Below are 19,870 nucleotides of genomic sequence, written 5' to 3' on the forward strand. Positions count from 1 at the left end.
ATATTTTTGTATCTGATGTAATCCATTTGGGGAAAAAAGAATTTTTTTGTGCAGCAATCCCCATCGTTGTTTCTATATATCGGTCTGTGGGAAGGACTAGATTGCTGGCACTATAAGGATCGTTCAGTGCATCTGACCCTTTGAACTGTGAGATATATATATATATATATATATATATATATATATATATATATATATATATATATATATATATATATATATATATATATATATATATATATATAAAACCAATGTAACAGCAATAACTTTTCATAAACAATAACTAAAACAACAAAAAATAGAACCAAAAATGATTTCCTGATTATTTTTGAAAAGATGACCATACTAATAAAAGTGCTCATAATGATTTCTTAAAAAGGAAAGAGATGTTGTACCACAATCAAGAAAACATACATATAAGGAAAGAAAGGGGATGAAAGGGAATGTGGGGCAGGCAGAAGGAAGAGGGAAGGAGAAAAGGAAGGGGGAATTCAGTCATAATGAAGGAAATACATCCAATTTAAGGAAAAGGAATTCAAAGGAGATGGACTGGAAAATGTGAAGGAAAAGGGAAGGGAAAGAAAAAAAAGGTAGGGTTGGGGGATGGATATAGGTGTCCCTATTGAAAACTTTACAATTTAGGATTAGCTGTGACTTTGACAGTAATAATAACTCAACTGGTGTCCCAAGCCATTCACACTTCATAAAAAGAAAAAAATAATAATTTTGTTTTACATTCACTTTAAATTCATTTTGCTACTAATTCATCTCGCCACGAATGCAGAGAGGTAGACTGTGCAAGCAAGCACATTCTTTCTTTAAATACTAAAAGTTCTTTGCAATTACAGTAAGGAGACATTTAGAAATAATAAAATCAGTAAACTCCAATATGCATGAGTAAATACATACAACAAAACGTAAAGTGAAAAAAGTGAACTTAGTGTAATAAAAGAAAATGTAAAAAAAAACACAGTGGTGATGAAATATCACCAAAAGAAAGCTTTATTTGTGTGAAAAAAATCATTATAAAAATTTAATTTGGGTACAGTGTTGCATGACCACGCAATTGCCAGTTAAAGTAGCACAATGTTGAATAGAAAAAAATTCCTTGGTCATGAGGGGGATAATGTCTTCTGGAGGTCAAGTAGTTAAACATGGAGAAATATGCTTGAATTGTGGAGATGTACTGAATATGTTATTGGCCCAGACACATACTTTAATGTTACCACTATGCTGAGGGTCTGGCATGAGATCCTCTCCTTCCATTTACCATTGCTTCAAACCTGGACCACATCTGTTTTGTTTTTATGTCTAATTATTCAGTAAGTTATCCTAGAGATGGTATTGGATTATGTTCATCAATTCATTTATTTTTGTTAAACAGGTTATACGGGTCAGCTGGCATTCCGCAAAGCAGATGCTTCCTATGGTGCCTGGATTCAAACACCATCAAGCACATGGTAACGGAGGCTTCTGCATTATATACATTTGTGTTATGTTTGAAATTCACCTATTTTTATTTTTTTGGAAAAATCATGAAAGAGTTAGATTTATTGTTTGAAAAAAGAATATACTCAAAAGTCTTACAGGAGAGTTGAAGCTGTTATAGCTGCAAAGGGTTGGCCAACTCAATATGGAACCCTTCAGACTAAGACTGGAATGCCATTAAATTTCATGTGTGTTTAAAGGCAGGTGTCCCAATACTTTTGGTAATACAGTGTATCTTCCACAAAGGTATACCAAGCAAAAATAAAATAAACAATCATCTGAGCTCATTCCATCCATTCACTGGGAAGCTCGGTGTGCTGCTGCCCCCCCCCCCCCCCCAGCTGTCTGAGCTCCCTGTGCAGCTGAGAGGGAATGTGAGGGAATGAGAGGGAATTCTGCCAGTAAGTGTTGTTTTTCAACAGAAAAAGCTGTCCTGCAAATGTAGCAGTTAGAAGGGCTTTAATTTGTTAGAGTATTTAAATCTGCTAGTACATCCAACACTCCCCTCCTCTCAGGCTGACTATGCTGTCCAAAGGTTCCCCCCTATGCTCCTTCATCTAGATTGGGAGAGCTCTAATAAAGGAGACATGTTACTGGACAGATCACCATGTGAGAACAGAGGGGGAAAAGGCCTAAAAAAGAAAAAAAATACAGCTGCCCCTTCTCATGATTGGTAAGCTGCAATATATTATTATATGTTTTTGATTTTGGGTTTAATACCGCTTTAAGAATACGCTTTAAATCAGAGTGTAGTGTCACTTTATCATGGTATTATTGAATGATATCAATGTTCTAGATTTAGGGTTATTTTTGCAGCTAGTCACTCTTTTGGGAAATTTTCCCTTCAATTCTTATTCTGGGAAGGAGAAGGTCCCAGACAAAAATAAAAACCTGAATGAGATTATAACCTTTCCAGATGCTGTGTTTTTATTTTGAGCTTATTTTGTCTCTATTTGGAGCATACTTATCTCCCCCCCTGCTTAAAGACTCCACTTGGGCTTATGCATCTCCTCCCCTGCTGAGTATAAATGCATGTATGCTTATTTATCTCCTCCCCTGCTTAATGACTCCACTTGGGCTTATGCATCTCCTCTCCTGCTTAATATGACTCCACTTGTACTTATTCCATCTCTTCCTCTGCTTAATGTGACTTTACATGTGCTTATTCTGTCCACTTTATGGGACTCCATACTTTACGATATGACACCTCTGGCACTCTTTTGCTTACTAGTCTAGTTATGACTTGTCTTCCGCAGGCTCACTGCCTATGTTGTGAAAGTGTTTGCCCTAGCTCAAGACTTAATCAGCGTTGACAAAGATGTACTGTGCAACTCTGTGAAATGGCTTTTAATGGAGAAGCAGAAACCAGATGGCATGTTTGAAGAAAATGCCCCAGTATACCATCAGGAGATGGTGGTATGTACAATATTAATATGGCTTTATAAAATAAAAAATCTTCTGTATACCAAAGTGCTACAGTAACCATTTATTCTGCACAAGTGAATAAGGTGCTGGCAGCTCCACTTGATCATATGGAAATGGCAGTGTGTTTTCATCAATTTATTATTATGTTTAGTTTAATTTTTATTTAACAAAAACAAAGAAAAATTCACAGTTCAACTTACCAACCTGCCTGCAATAAACCGAATTGTCCTTTGTTTTTTTTTTTACATGCATTGCCCTTCCATGTCCTCCTTGCTTTTAGAGCCAATTATAGGTGGAGGCAGTTGCCATTTGTTTATACTGTTGGTTATTTGGTGGGGAGTGCCCCCTGTGCCTTTAAGGAGGAGTAGTCTCCCTCCAGGCATACCTGCTCTTAATCCATCCATTACGCTATATATATGTGCTTCTACCATGGAGGCTCTCAAAATTAGGTATAATCTTCTAAGGACTACAGATAATACTGGGGTGCCTTGTCACGGCCTCTGCGGCTTACACATGTATTTGCAAATGCGTGCAAACTAAACCCCTGTTTTTTAATGTAAACTGATAGACAGGACAGTTTGGTTTGTTTCAGGCTGGCTGGTAAATTGAGCTGGGATTTTTTCTTTATTTTTGTTTGACGTGCCTCACCCTTCCATGTGTTTCTTGTTGTTAAGGCCAGTTATGGGTTGGAGCAGTTGCTGTTTATTTGTAATTTTTTTATTATACCTTTTACATTTTTTATAAATCTATTTTGTTGAAGTTTCAGAATAAATAATTACAAACTCCAAGCATTTTAAGCCTCGCAGGGGAAGGTCACTTGTATAAAAACAACAAATGTAACAATTTTTAGTTTGAGCCATCCACAAGGCAGAGGAGAGATCAGGGTTCAATTTCTGAAGTCTATATAGTGTAAAGTATACATGATCCTACTCACTCCGAAGGCAATATGCTTGACCTCGTTTTCTCTCACCTTTGCACTCCATGTAACCTCTCTAACTATCCATTCCCTCTCTCTGATCACCACCTTATTAGTTTCACTCTGTCCCTCTCCTTCACCTCCTCTCCCTCCAACCGCATTAAAGTTTCCCGCAGAAGCCTACGTCGTCTCAACCCTTCTCTTCTCTACTCTGCTATTGACAACCTCTACGACAAAATCTCACCCCTATCCTGCACCAACCTAGCCACTTCTGTCTACAACACTTCACTTCTAGCCTCTCTGGACTCACTGGCCCCCATTCACTACACACAGAATCAAGCCCCGACCCCTTCAACCTTGGCAAACAGATGTCACTAGAAGTCTGAAAAAACATAGTCGTGCTCATGAGCGCCTGTGGCGCAAGACCAAGTCTCAGAGAGATTTCAACCAATATAAATCTGCCCTCCAAAAATACAATTCTAGCCTCCTCTCTGCCAAGCAGAACTATTTTATCACTCTCATCAGCAACCTATCATCCCGTCCCCGTCAACTCTTCTCTACTTTCAACCCTCTACTTCGTCCTCCACTGCCTCCACCCGCCAACTCACTCACTGCCCAGGAGATTGCTAATCACTTCAAACAGAAGATTGATACAATTCGCATGGAGATCTCTACTGTTCTGATACCCTCCACGCTTTACACATCATGCCCACAGGCACAATCATTACTTCCCTCTTTCAACCCCACCACTATAGACGAAGTTGCTAAACTACTTGGTAATGTCCACCTTACCACCTACCCTCTGGATCCTGTTCCCTCGCAAATGCTGCGTTCACCCTCTGACTCTATGCTACACTCTCTAACTCATATCTTCAATCTCTCCCTCTCTTCTGGCATCTTCCCCAACTCTCTAAAACATGCAATTGTCAAACCCATACTTAAAAAACCCTCACTGGACCCATCCAATCCTAACAACCTACGCCCCATCTCCTTGCTCCCCTTTTTATCCAAACTACTCGAACGTCTGGTCTACAACCGACTGAGTGGCCATCTCGCTGATAATAGCCTTCTTGATCCCCTTCAGTCTGGATTTCGTCCTCAACACTCCACAGAAACTGCTCTCCTAAAACTAACAAACGATCTACTAACGGCCAAAACCAATCGAAATTATTCTGTACTCTCTGCTGCCTTTGATACGGTTGACCACCCCCTCCTTCTCAAAAAACTCCACACCTTTGGTCTCTGTGACCGTACTCTACGATGGTTCTCTTCCTACTTATCCAACTGCACCTTTAGCGTTTCTTGCAACTCTACTTCCTCCTCTCCTCTTACTTTCTCTGTTGGGGTCCCCCAAGGTTCTGTTCTTGGACCACTCCTATTTCCAATCTATACCTCCTCCCTGGGTCAACTGATAGCCTCCCACAGCTTCCAATACTACCTCTATGCTGATGACACCCCAAATCTATTTCTCTACCCCTCAGCTCACTCCCTCTGTCTCCTCACGTATCACTAATTTACTATCAGATATATCAGTCTGGATGTCACACCACTTCCTCAAAATCAATCTATCCAAAACCGAACTTATAATTTTTCCTCCCCCATATGCCCCTTCCCCTGATCTCACTGTCAAAATTGATGGCACAACCATAAGCCCATCCCCTCACGCCAAGGTTCTAGGTGTAGACCTGGACTCTGAACACTCCTTCAAGCAACACATCCAATCACTGTCCCAATCCTGCAGCCTCAACCTCCGCAACATCTCCAAAATACGCCCCTTTCTAACCAATGACACAACAAAGCTCTTAATTCACTCACTGAACTTAATTCAACTCCCTTCTCATTGGCTTACCTCTACATAGTCTATCACCTCTTCAATCCATCATGAATGCCGCTGCCAGACTCATCCACCTTACCAATCGCTCTGTGTCTGCTACTCCTCTCTGTCAATCCCTCCACTGGCTTCCGCTCAGCCAAATAATTAAATTCAAAATACTAACAACTACATACAAAGCCATCCACAACTCTGCCCCCAGCTACATCACTAGCTTAGTCTCTAAATACCAACCTACTCGTTCTCTTCGTTCCTCTCAAGACCTCCTGCTCTCTAGCTCCCTCATCACCTCCTCCCATACTCGCCTCCAGGACTTTTCCAAAGCCTCTCCAATCCTATGGAATGCCCTACCCCAATCTGTCTGCCTATCTCCTACTTTATTAGCTTTTAGACGATCCCTGAAAACACTTCTCTTCAGAGAAGCCTACCCCACCCACACCTAACTGTATTTTCAGTTTCTCCATCAGTTCATCCCCACACAGTTATTACCTTTTGTTTCAACTTGACCCTCCCTTCTAGATTGTAAGCTCTAATGAGCAGGGCCCTCTGATCCCTCCTGTATTGATTTGTGTTGTAAGTGTACTGTCTGCCCTCATATTGTAAAGCGCTGGGCAAACTGTTGGCGCTATATAAATCCTGAATAATAATAATGAATAATAATATAGTATTCTCTTTGGAGGCTTTTAAATTGCACCAATTTTCTTTTGATTGACACTTATTGTTTGAAAGACATATCTCAGAGCTCAGACCAGTCCTCCTCATCCAGGTCCAATATGTTGATATGCAATTTTTTTTTTCCCAAACTATAATGAATGTGAAGCTCACATGTGTGGTGACATATGGGTGATAAAATTTAGAATGTGATACAGGGGAAAATCTTTCTAAACACACGGCAAAGCCGTGTGGAGGCTAATGTGATAAGTCCAGTAAAAAACTGTAAAAAAAATATATAATATAAAAAATATGTAATGATAATATATATATATTACAAGGTATGAATGATAATAAAAAAAGAAAGGGACATAAGTGCATAACCCAATTAATGTGCAAAAAACTTTTTAAAATACAAAGGACATAGTAATATAATCAAGAAGAATCATAAATGTGCAATAAGCATAAATCAATGTCCTTGTATCAAAATATAAAAATAAAAAAATCCCAAAGTGATTGGTGCAAACTCAAAAAATATAATCAAGAATTTTAATGGTGGCAGTCTGTTTCGGATTCCAGTGCCAGAAATATATAGGTGACTTTCCGTGCTCCCCTCTCGTATTTGCACTAACCAGAGCGCCTTACCCCTGCAGGGGTGAAAGGCGTATGTTTGGGATATACTCCTATCCCTGGTGGCCCAATTCCAGGATGTATCCTCCTCCACTGCCTGAGGCAAACGATCGGGTCTCCACCTGGAATCCTGGTCCCTCCTGGGGTGAGTGACATATCGTGGGTTATGGACAGGCTATTAGGGATCCACTAATTATATACTCCTCTCTCCATTGCGAGCTGGGGGTATTCGGACATCCACATGTAATTTAGTAGAAAGAACAGACCCTCATAGCATACCACCATAAAAAAGAGTATTTTATTTATAAAAATATAAAGGCAAAAGCTTAGTTTAAAAAAAAAGGTAGGGAGCTCCATTGCTCCAAGTGTCATACAAGGGATAAACAAGACACTCTTGGGGTCTGAGCGGAACCGGAAGTGCCCGAAATGACGTAGTGCGTTTCGTCATAAGACATCGTCTGAGGCGCTAGAGAAACCTATGTTAGGCTTGGTAACCACTTATGTATGCACACAGTATTTCTATAGAGATATCTTCATACCTCAGTGTGCTTAACTGACCCGGGCTGTAGGCTATGTGTGTTGGTTACTTGCATTACATCCCTTGGGTAACTTCAGACCAGGCCATTTTTGTGTTCGATAAAAGTCAGCAGTTTCAAAAACTGTAGCTGCTGAACTTTAATAAACAGCCACTCACCTGTCCCAGTATCCAGCAATGTGCTCACTCGAGCCATCCCTTCCCTCCGTCTTCTGTCCTTGGCACCGACATCTCAACTACGGGCACCCGGTTGTGACACTTGGCTCTGTTCTACTAAATAAACCCAAACCAGTCAAAGTAAGCATCTGACCTGTCCTAAAACTGGCATTTTCATGTACAGATAGTACTGAGTTCTAGCCATGGAACCTCTACTTTCAATATTTAAGTATGTTTATTTTGTACAGGGTGGTATTACAAAAGGAGCTGTTGAACTAGATTCTACACTCACCGCATTTGTCCTTATCGCTATGCTGGACAGCGAGGAAACCTGTAATGGAATAGTAAATGTAAGTAGTTGAATGATCTCTTCACTATCCTGTTTCTCACCACATTATTAGTTTTATTGTCACTGTAAATCTACATACTTTATATGTTATATTACACTGCTCAAGAACTGAGGGATCGATATCTTACTGTGTGTGTGAACATCTAAACTTTTTTTGTGTTTCTTTTAAATGGAGTAGGAAATGGTTAAAACCCATCAGCATTTTTTGGTGCCTGTGTCCCCCTCTTAGTTGTCACTCGAACAAGTGCCCCTATTTATGTTCGCTCCCCAGCAAGGTCACAGACTGAAAAAAAAACCCGGCAGGAGTTTTTATCCCTTCTCTGCTCAATACAAATGTAAAAAAATATTTTGGTTTTAAACAAACTGTAAGGGCAGTTGGGCAGATAGAGGAAATTATGGGTTGAGAAGATATGGATGATATACGGGCAGCTGGACTGATTGGCGGATGGATGGCCAAATGGACAGATATACAGGTAGTTGGACTAATTAACTATTGAATGGGCAAATAGATGGCTATACAGGTAGTTGGACTGATTGACAGATGGAGGGGCAAATAGATGGCTATTTAGACAGCTGGACTGATTGGCAGATGGACAGGCCAATGAATGGATATGCAGGAAGTGGGACTGATAGATAATTGCAGATTGCTTGGAAGAAAAGATGGACGAATTGGTGTATTTATGGACTGATTTGTGGGTGGATTGATAGACAGATAAAAGAAAGAAAATGGATGACAATGTGATGGATGGCTATAATGGCAAACAAATTGCTAGAAGGGCAGATTGAAATACAGAGACAGATGGCTGTAGAATAGATGGCTTGATGGATACATGGACATGTATAGCAGAAAATGGATAGAAAGTTGGATTAGTAGACAGACGAATAGATAAGCCAGAAAACTCTTGAAAGGAAGGATGAAAAGCGGAATGGACAGGCCTGAATAAGTTTAGCTGAAAAATAAAATAATAAATATACAGTATATCCCATTATTTTATCTATCTTACAATAATAACATTGCAGCGGTAATTTATAAGACATTCACTAATAAGCTCGATGTCAATCTATATTTTTTTCCACAGAATCTACGACTCAGCATTGACAAAGCTATAGACTACATTGTGCAACAGTATCCAAATATCAGAAAACCATATTCCATCGCCATCACTTCTTATGCCCTGGCCAGAGCTGGAAAGCTGGTGAACATCAATAAACTCATGTCTGCATCTACAAGTAAAGTATCAATGCTTACAAGTCAAGATCACAGATTAGGCTAGGCACTCCTATCAGGGGCTATATACAGTAGTAGACCTCTATATTGATGAGTGGTACAATATTCATGAAGATCTGGTGGAAACTTCTCAGTAGCGTCATGTCAGTTTTGTATTGCTGTTGGAGGCTTCGTTGATGAGGTTTCTCCTAATTACTTGGCCAGGTCCAGGTCCAAGTTCTCACCAAGACTGCAAATAAGGGCGACAAAAGCTGTAAGAATACGTATTTGGATCTTCAAGTCTTCCCCCACTTTACTAAAAAGGGAGTTTTTTTTTTTACTCTCTGTCACTTTCTCTCACTTCCTGTCCTAGTGAAAATGAGACCATTAAGGTAGTAAAAGCGTAAAAAAGAGTTTCAACCCTCATCCACTCAATAAAAAAAATAAAAAATGGTGGTGATCAGTGATGGATTGTTGGATTGATGGATAGGGCCTCATGGGGATGTTAATAAAAAATAAAAATAAATCTGCTCTTCATTAATGTAAAAAAGTCAATTTCAGATTTTCAAGTCTTTAGATATTTTTCAGTAGGTGTTCAGCAATGGCATGAAAAAAAGCAGAGTAAGGTATAGACACCCATGTCCATAGAAGAAGTTGCTTAAAATGACCCACATGGTTTTTTTTGAAAAAAAGTATCAAAACTATTTATTTAAGTATCACAAACTGTTGGAAATCTTAAGATTTAGACATGCATCTATATCGACTCTGATGTCCCACTCTGTGTTCAGATCTCGCTCCAGAGGCTACTGACAGCTGGTGAGGAACCAATGTGATGCCTCCTTACCGCCTGTTTTAACCTAATTTTTGCCGACAATGGCACTGCAACTGAGGAGCATTTTCGGCGTGTAGGCAGGTGCAGTCTACTTTCTCCACTGCAGGTAATGCAGGGCACTGCAATTGGAGGGGGAGTCAGGAAGAACATGGCTCCTATATGGTTTCCTGGTTCACTGGGGAAACTATCTGTTCAGATGCTGCCACCCCATGTGTGTTTAGCAGCCATCTTGGGTCAGGCAGGGCCTATTTAGGGTCCTGGCTCGCAGGCATTTGTGAGTGGGTAGATCTGTTGGGGATAGAACTAGTGGTAGGGAAAGGTTCCTGCCAAGGAGGGAAAGCATAGGGTTTGCAACTTCTCATGCTGCATTCTGCCCCACCTAACAAGCGTCGTCAGTTTGGCTGGAACCTGCTCTCTACATGCTGTGGTACCCGAGAGTGTTCCCTGATGGGCTGTCTTCTCACTGGTTTATTGTGAACTGTCTTTTCATTACTTCAATACAAGTTCTTTACATCGCATATGGACTTTGTGTGTTATTGCCACTGCACCATGCGGCACCCCACCTACAGGTGCTCCTCCCTTTGCGTGTTCAACAAGCTTGCTTGCTACATGTCAGGTGAACTTTGCTACAGGCGTGAAGCATCACTGCCATGCCATATAAACACCCTTGTCAGCTACCTATTACAGCTTAAGGAGGGGCGGTTGGCGGGCAGCAGAACTGTGGCTCAACCATGCATTTTTGCCGACCCCTCTCCCAACTGCAGGTCTAAAAGAAGCCTAACAGCATAATTAATTATTAATAATAGTAATAATACCCTTCACCTCACCTATTAAAATAGACAGCATTGTCTAGTTCATATGGACTTTCATCCTGGTATCATGGTGACTCAGTAGTAGGCTAGACACACAGAAACATGTCAGCAGTGTCTTTTAAAGTTGGCAAGCATGCCGTGCCTCAACAGTTGCCACCTATATATGACCATCTGGGTGTAATTAATGCACAGTTATCAATGATGGTTAATTTCAAAAAACGAAAAAAATGTATGCACTTTATGCTTAGTAACTGAAATCAACATATTTCCAATAGCAGTCTAGTTTTCTACCAGTTGTATAAATGTTCACATTTAAAGATCACCAGAAAGAGTTAAATTGTACTTGCTTATCATTAATCCATTAAATCGCTTCTCACTGAAAATGTAGATAATGGTATGCTTTGAGGATGATGTGACGGTATTGAGTTTACCCCTAATTACTTTCTATAATTAACCATCATTGATAACTGTGCATTGATTATACCCGGGTGGTCATATATAGGTAGCAACTGTTTAGGCACGGCACACTTGCCAACTTTGGAAGCTGTCCTGGCCTCGCCCCCCGTACTCCTGCAGTCTATGGGTAGCTATCCATGCAGATAACCTTTTTCTGCGCACACAGTAATAGACTGCTGTTTCTTGTCTGTGTCTTTATTAGCACGTTGCAAATTTTAATACAAGTGTGGATGACACACGTGATATGTGGTAAAACTGAAAACAACAAGGATAATATAACATTACCATATAGTAGTAAACATCATATAAAATAATAACTGAAAGGACTAACTCCTTTCCCTGATAGCCTGTGGAGGAGGAAGGGGAAGATTGCTTACCTCCGATGCCATGGATGAGGAGAGATAGCATCTAGGCTGCTGCCAAAAGACTGAACATGCTAATCCCTGCGGCTGTTTCACATCCTGACTAAAGAGGATGTGACGATTTTTACATCACTTCCTGAGTGGCTGGATAGTTTTCTTATAAACTATATTAATGTTTGGCCAATAAGTGGCGCAAGAGTAACAGCTAACCTAGAACAAACATAATTTATAGCTTAATAATGCAACATTACAATATACAAATTAAATGACAAGGTGAATTCACTTTTCTGAACCTCAGGAGAGAGAATGGTACTCTCGAGACATAACAGAAGAAGTTGCTGGTTTTTTTTTCTGTTAAAATATTTATGTGTGTCTAGCTTATGTGGGTCACAATGCTGTCTATTTTAATAGGTGAGGTAAAGGGTATTGTTACTATTCTTAATTTTTTTTATTATATTGTAAGTGAGATTTCCAACACTTTATGACATCTAAATAAATTGTATGACCTTTAAAGTCCACATTTTTCAATGCGTTAGCGTGACTCAAAATGTGAGCTACCAAACGGTGGAGCAGAATGTTAAGAGGTTAAGCAACTTCTTCTGTGGTCCTGGGTGTCTCTACCTTTTTTCAGGAAATTTTGGTTGCAGTGACCACCCTTGACTAAGCTGGTAATTAATTAAGTAATTGCTCCCACTGCCGTTTTATTATTATATTGCTCATTATTGCTAGCAATGGCAGCCTTCAATTTCCTCTGACAAAGGACGCATTCACATGGGGATCTCGAAGATAAAAACAGGTGCAAAGGATCCAATTCACAGTTCAAATATTGCCTCCAAATCCTGTAGAAATGCTTCCCAAGAATCTAACCAGAGTTGTCAATGAGCACAAACACTTAGTTATGATCCCAGTAAAGCAATGGGGAGCCCATGAGCCACAAACAGCCCTGGGGTCATGGTACAAGGAATCTACTGTTGCTCGAGATACCCTTTAACTTTTTCTTGCTCATGCTTAATTACCACAAAACTTCTCTTCTAGATAACGATCACTGGGAGGAACCTGGCTCCCACGAACTATCACTGGAGGCTACATCCTATGCACTCCTCGCTCTTGTCAGGATGGAAGAGTTTGACAAGTCTGCACCAGTAGTCCGATGGCTCACAGAGCAGAGATTCCATGGGGAAGTGTGGGGCTCAACACAGGTATGCTCTTCTGGTAGTAATCCTGTCTAGGAATACAGGAAATGGCACACCACAAAAATATTTATTGGAATCCAGCCAGACAATACATAGGGTACAGATATGTTGACGTGTTTCACTCAAATCGCTCAAGCTTACTCATAAGTAATCCTGTCTAGCCTAAGGCAGGCCATAGATTATGCAATTTTCTTTCGTTCTTTTTCTTTGATCAATGGATAAACTCGGGTACAATCAGCCTACAATCAGCCTGCCCATAGATTGTTCGAACCTCAGCCAGTTCCTGCTGAACCGGCTGAGATTCAAACCATCTGTGGCCGGTTTAACATTTTTAACTATGCATTCCTAAAATGTTGCTTTTGTTAGCCTCATTTCTACATGTTGAAGCTAAAACGAGAGGAAAATAACAACTCAATCAAGTGTACATGAATTGCTGTAAGCAATAGGCAGTAAAGGAAAATAAAAAGGATGTAGGTTTAAAACTAGAATCTTGTGATGTATATAGTCCACCTGGAGGAGATTGCATTTTTCTGAATAAAACTGAAGACTCTTGGGGGGTGATATATCTTTACACCATGGATAGTCTGGCTAATATTAGAATTCTTCCAACATAAGCAGTTATACCAATGGATATATAGGTATACACTCATCGGCCAATTTATTAGGCACATCTAATAAACTAGTAATAACTAGTAATAAACTAGTACCGGTTGTGACCCCCTTTTGTTTCTTTAATTATGATAGAAAATATGAAAAACTAAATTATGTGAATGTAATTTATTAGTTTAAAATCGTAGGTTGAATAATTTTTCGTTCTTTCGGATTTTTGTATTTTTGTATTTTCGTTCTGACAATTCGTTTTTGTATGCCTGCATCAAAAGAGTCTTTTCTTCATTCGGATTCTTCCGACTGAACGAATACGCCAAATTTCATCCGATAACTAGGGATGAGCTTCGAGTTCGAGTCGAACTCATGTTCTACTCGAACATTGCCTGTTCGCCTGTTCAGCGCACAGTGAACAATTTGGGCTGTTCGCAGCAAATTCGAAAAGCCGGAACACCCTATACAAGTCTATGGGAGAAATCTAAAGTGCTAATTTTAAAGGGTAATATGCAGGTTACTGTCCTAAAAAGTGTTTGGGGACCCGGTCCTGCCCCAGGGGACATGGATCAATGCAAAAAAAAGTTTTAAAAACGGCCGTTTTTTCAGGAGCAGTGATTTTAATAATGATTAAAGTGAAACAATAAAAGTGTAATATTCCTTTAAATTTCGTAGCTGGGGGGTATCTATAGTATGCCTGTGAAGGGGCGCATGTTTCTGGTGCTTAGAACTGTCCCTGCACAAAGTGTCATTTGTTCTGGAAAAAAAGTATTTTAAAATCACTTGCGGCTATTGTCGGGTCCCGTAATACAGAGAACACTCAATGAGTGTTCTCTGCATTAGCCGACAATTCATTCATTCATTGGTAAAAAAAATAAAATTAAAAAAAAAGCGTGGGGGTTCCCCTAAATTCAATTACCAGGCCCTTCAGGTCTGACATGGATATTAAGGGGAACCCCGTGTCAAATTAAAAAAAAAAATTGACGTGGGGGTCCCCCTAAATATCCATAACCAGACTCTTCAGGTCTGATATGGATATTAAGGGGAACCCCGCATCAAATTAAAAAAAAAATTGACGTGGGGGTCCCCCTAAAAATCCATATCAGACCCTTTATCCGAGCACGCAACCTGGCAGGCCGCAGGAAAAGAGGGGGGGCGAGAGAGCGGCCCCCCTCCCTCCTGAACCGTACCAGGCCACATACCCTCAACACTGGGAGGATGCTTTGGGGGTCTGTGACCCCTCAAAGCACCTTGTCCCCATGTTGATGAGGACAAGGGCCTCATCCTCACAACCCTGGCCGTTGGTTGTGAGGGTCTGCGGGCGGGGGGCTTATCAGAATCTGGAAGCCCCCTTTAACAAGGGGACCCCCAGATCCCGGCCCCCCCCCTGTTTGAAATGGTAAGGGGGTAAAAAAAGTACCCCTACCATTTCACAAAGAAAGTGTCAAAATGGTTAAATAAGACAAACACACTTTTGAAAAATTCCTTTATTAAAAAAAAAAAAAAAAAAAAAAAGATTCCAGCGGTGCTAATCCACTCTTGCTATCCAGCGAAGGGGCTCCGGGGTCCAGCGATGGATGATCATATCCAGCAACGGGGGATCTCTCAGTCCAGCGCTGTCCATACATCCTTCTTCTGTCTCCACTCCGGAGACACTGCAGAGAGCACAGCGCTGACGTTTCTTATATTAGGAGGGCGGGGCCACCCGTCACCTGACCCCGCCCCTCTGACGCTGGAGAGGGAAGCCAGGGGTTCCCCAGTGACGTGTGGGTGACCCCACCCCCTCTGATGTAACGCAGGATTAGCACCTCTGGAATCTTTTTTTTATTTTTTTTATTTTTAATAAAGGAATTTTTCAAAAGTGTGTTTGTCTTATTTAACCATTTTGACACTTTCTTTGTGAAATGGTAGGGGTACTTTTGTACCCCCTTACCATTTCAAACAGGGGGGGGCCGGGATCTGGGGGTCCCCTTGTTAAAGGGGGCTTCCAGATTCTGATAAGCCCCCCGCCCGCAGACCCTCACAACCAACGGCCAGGGTTGTGAGGATGAGGCCCTTGTCCTCATCAACATGGGGACAAGGTGCTTTGAGGGGTCACAGACCCCCAAAGCATCCTCCCAATGTTGAGGGTATGTGGCCTGGTACGGTTCAGGAGGGAGGAGGGGCCGCTCTCTCGTCCCCCCTCTTTTCCTGCGGCCTGCCAGGTTGCGTGCTCGGATAAAGGGTCTGATATGGATTTTTAGGGGGACCCCCACGTCAATTTTTTTTTAAATTTGATGCGGGGTTCCCCTTAATATCCATATCAGACCTGAAGGGTCTGGTTATGGATATTTAGGGGGACCCCCACGTCAATTTTTTTTTAAATTTGACACAGGGTTCCCCTTAATATCCATGTCAGACCTGAAGGGCCTGGTAATTGAATTTAGGGGAACCCCCACGCTTTTTTTTTTTTTATCAATGAATGAATGAATTGTCGGCTAATGCAGAGAACACTCATTGAGTGTTCTCTGTATTACGGGACCCGACAATAGCCGCAAGTGATTTTAAAAGACTTTTTTTCCTGCACAAATGACACTTTGTGCAGGGACAGTTCTAAGCACCAGAAACATGCGCCCCTTCACAGGCATACTATAGATACCCCACAGCTACGAAATTTAAAGGAATATTACACTTTTATTGTTTCACTTTAATCATTATTAAAATCACTGCTCCTGAAAAAACGGCCATTTTTAAAACTTTTTTTTGCATTGATCCATGTCCCCTGGGGCAGGACCCGGGTCCCCAAACACTTTTTAGGACAGTAACCTGCATATTACCCTTTAAAATGAGCACTTTAGATTGTGAACGTTCGAGTCCCATAGACTTTAATAGGGTTCTAAACTTCACACGAAGTTTAGGTCTGTTCGCAGGTTCTGGTGCGAACCGAACAGGGGGGTGTTCGGCTCATCCCTACCGATAACAAATTCGTAACTAAACAAATTGCACATGTCTATCATAGAGTGATTGTCATGCATGCTGACAATACAAAATTGGCTCAGGGCATCTAAGCTTACATTATTATTATTATACAGGATTTATATAGCACCAACAGTTTGTAGAGTGCTTTACAATATAAAAGGAGACAATATAGAAACAATACAATTTAATACACAAGGGTTAGAAGGGCCTAACCCTACATGACCTCTGGTATGTGTTTCACTACATTTTTCAGGCCTTTACCGATAGCTGTCTCAAAAAGTTTAAAGTGAATCTCAAGTCAAAAACAAAAACATTTAATATATTGCAGATATTAGATGTGATGGCTGCATTAGTTTCCTTTTTCTGCTCTTTTTACCTTCATTACACCCGTTTTCACCCAGTAGCACACTTTCTGTTGTGGAGTGACAACACTCACTGTACTGTATCTATGGAGAGCAGCATTCTGAATTTAGGACAGAAAGTGTGTTAGGATGACAAAAGACCTCCTCCTCCCCTCATCTCCATAATAAAAGGGGTTTGTGTTCTATAGTGTACAGAGATGAACTGGCGACACAGATTGAGGTAACACTGCAATGAGCAAATTAGGAGCTCATTTGGTTACTGGTAGGATGAACACTTAGACCCCTTTCACACCACACCACCCATTGCGTCGGCGGTAAAACGCCGCTATTCTTAGTGGCGTTTTACCGCCGGATTTGCGGCGGATTTGCGGTGCATTTCGGCCGCTAGCGGGGCGCTTTTACCTCCGCTAGCGGCTGCGAAAGGGTTAAAACCGCCGGCAATATGCCGCAATAGCGGCGTTTTGCCGGTGGTATTATAGCGCTGCCCCATTGATTTCAATGGGGAGCAGCAGTGGAGGAGAGTTAAACACACCGCTCCTTCACCGCTCCAAAGAAGCTGCTGGCAGGACTTTTTTCTGACGTCCTGCCAGCGCACCGCTGTAGTGTGAAAGCCCTTGGGACTTTCACACTACACACAATGGTGCAGCTTCTTTAGGGCGAATTGCAGGCACTATTTCTAACGCTATAGCGCCTGCAAAACGCCCTGGTGTGAAAGGGGTGTTATTGAACAGTCCAAAGAGGAGCACATAAGAGAAGTTCATTGTTAGGGTTTAAATACTCTTTAATGATATAGACTTTTAAGGAACATTGGGCTGTTGAACTTTTATTGCTGTTTATAAAAATGGGAAGACTTGAAAATTATAGTCAACACAATATACTGATACTAATAGCCCATTGACCCATGAATTGCTAATTGTTTTGTGCAATGACTTTATTTTTATGTTTCCATTGTAGAGTACAATCATGATTTTTGAGTCCATCGCTAAGTACTACCAGGACGCTCCAACACGCAAAGAACTGGAAATGGATGTCTTCTTCAAACTTCCTGGTAGATCAGCAGGCACAAAAATTCGTCTGAACAACAAGAATGCTATGAATGCCCGCTCGGATCAGGTGAGGTCTGAATGTTGGGTAGTGCTGGCCCAAACACGTAATAGGAATTACACTGACAGTGTACTCATAGTAGAGAAGGAAAGTTAACGTTTCTGAGCGATGATGGAATGGTGTTATACAGTAATAAGAAAACAGTACCAAGGGCTCCCATGTTGGTAGGTGATATAAGATAACACTTTATGAGAGTTCATTAACTATGGTAGTCCATGGAGTGGTTATACCGGGATGATGAGTGCACCTACAGGCATCGTCCGGTATGAAAATTTTCAGACGGTGTTTCCCTTGCTAGCAGGAGTTATTCGGGTAGCTAACTAGCCACTCAATCACTTTTGCTAGTGGAGGAAGGGGGTCCCACCCTGCTTCCTGCTGCCTCTCCCGGGCTCTACCATCTGATCACTGAGCCCGGGAGCAATGCAACCAGCGGCGATGGCTGCACAAAACAGAGAGAAAGGAACTGACATTGTTTCTCTCTCTTTCTGTGACCCAGGAAACAGGAAGCAACAAGTATGTCGTCACTTCTGGTTTCTCCTCTTTGTTTACCTGACTAATAGCAGCCAGGAAAACAGCCGATCAGACCAATCTGTGTCCGATCGGCTGCATTGGAGACCAGAGGAGAGATTTTTGGTCTAACCAAAATTTTCAATACCTGTAATTGAAACTCATAGTAACATGTATCAGATGTGCTATGCCTTTCATTCTGAATGGTGCCCCAACCCACATATAAAGTATATACTGAGATGCTGTTAGAAACCACAGGGCCCCATACAGAAAACCTGTCATGGGGCCCCATACACGGGCCCCCATACAGACAATGTTTCAGTTATGAACGAACAGAGGGAGTGATCGGTACTGATCACTCATTGTGTTCATTCAGGAAAGGAAGTGCTTTGTAAATATGACAATCTTGAAGGATCCTATTGGGAGATTACAGCTGCCAGTGGGAAGAAGAGGAGGGAAGCGTGGGGGGGGGGGCACACAGGGGGCCTGGGAAGCAGGGGTATATGTATAGTGCATATAGAGGTTGATTGGTGTGGTGGTGGGGAAATGAATAGAACCGATTCTTTGTATGGCTCTCTCTGCAGCAGCTGAAAGCCAATGGGAAGGAGAGGAGAAGAAGGCAGCTTTCAGCTGCTGCAGCGAGAGCCATACGGAGGATTGGTACGCCCACCATGCTGATCACCCTCCCTGCCCACATCCGATTCACCCTGCAGTCTGGGCCTCCCTGCTGGCAGACTGGTGGTACCCCCTTATATACCCTGTGTATGCGTGTGTGTGTGTATGTGTATGTGTATATATACTGTATATAGATAGATAGATAGATAGATAGATAGATATGTATGTATATATAAATATATATATATATTTATATATAGATAGCTATAGATGTAAAAGAAGGGATACGATCTCCAATGCAAAAAGTTTACTGCATATTTCTCACCCTATTAGTGTATATGTGTGTGTGTGTGTGTGTATAGCACACCACAATGCAGAAATGTAGATGCATAAATATAAACATTACAAGCTTTGTAGATACGTTTCTCTGCATTCTTCTAATTAACGGAAATGTATCTTGTTACAGACTCAGATGGGTGGAGACTTTGTGGTCACTGCAACAGGAAAAGGGCAAGGGTCATTGTCGGTAAGTGGCCAATTACTTGTACTAATATTCAGTGGGTCCACTGAATCACAAAACATATTTTCCTGTATGCAGTTAATCCATGTAACAATATAATTTAAAGTTGTAAAAATAAAAAAACAAAGCAAACAAAAATGTTATACAGTATCTGACAAAAGTGAGTACACCCCTCACATTTTTGTAAACATTTTATTATATCTTTTCATGTGACAACACTGAAGAAATTACACTTTTCTACAATGTAAAGTAGTGAACAGGGATGAGATTTATGTTCGATTCAAACTCATGTTCGACTCGAACATTGGCTGTTTGCCAGTTCGCGGCAAATTCGAAAGCCGCGGAACACCCTTTAAAAGTC

General features: G+C 41.2%; 1 protein-coding gene across 1 annotated transcript in view; it reads left to right on the top strand.

Moving 5' to 3' along the window:
- Nucleotides 1-19,870, top strand: part of LOC143961247 (venom factor-like) — a 147,410-nt gene that overhangs the window by 103,612 nt on the left and 23,928 nt on the right. Inside the window, exons 25-31 of the mRNA XM_077470482.1 lie at nt 1,385-1,460; nt 2,745-2,904; nt 7,881-7,982; nt 9,061-9,211; nt 12,686-12,849; nt 17,718-17,876; nt 19,456-19,515. Of these exons, the coding sequence (XP_077326608.1) occupies nt 1,385-1,460; nt 2,745-2,904; nt 7,881-7,982; nt 9,061-9,211; nt 12,686-12,849; nt 17,718-17,876; nt 19,456-19,515 (872 nt within the window). The remainder of the gene's footprint in view (nt 1-1,384; nt 1,461-2,744; nt 2,905-7,880; nt 7,983-9,060; nt 9,212-12,685; nt 12,850-17,717; nt 17,877-19,455; nt 19,516-19,870) is intronic.

This window comes from Lithobates pipiens, unplaced genomic scaffold (assembly GCF_037356315.1).
Source record: "Lithobates pipiens isolate NorthernLeopardFrog02 unplaced genomic scaffold, aLitPip1_a1.2 Scaffold_8, whole genome shotgun sequence".
In the NCBI taxonomy this organism is placed as follows: domain Eukaryota; kingdom Metazoa; phylum Chordata; class Amphibia; order Anura; family Ranidae; genus Lithobates; species Lithobates pipiens.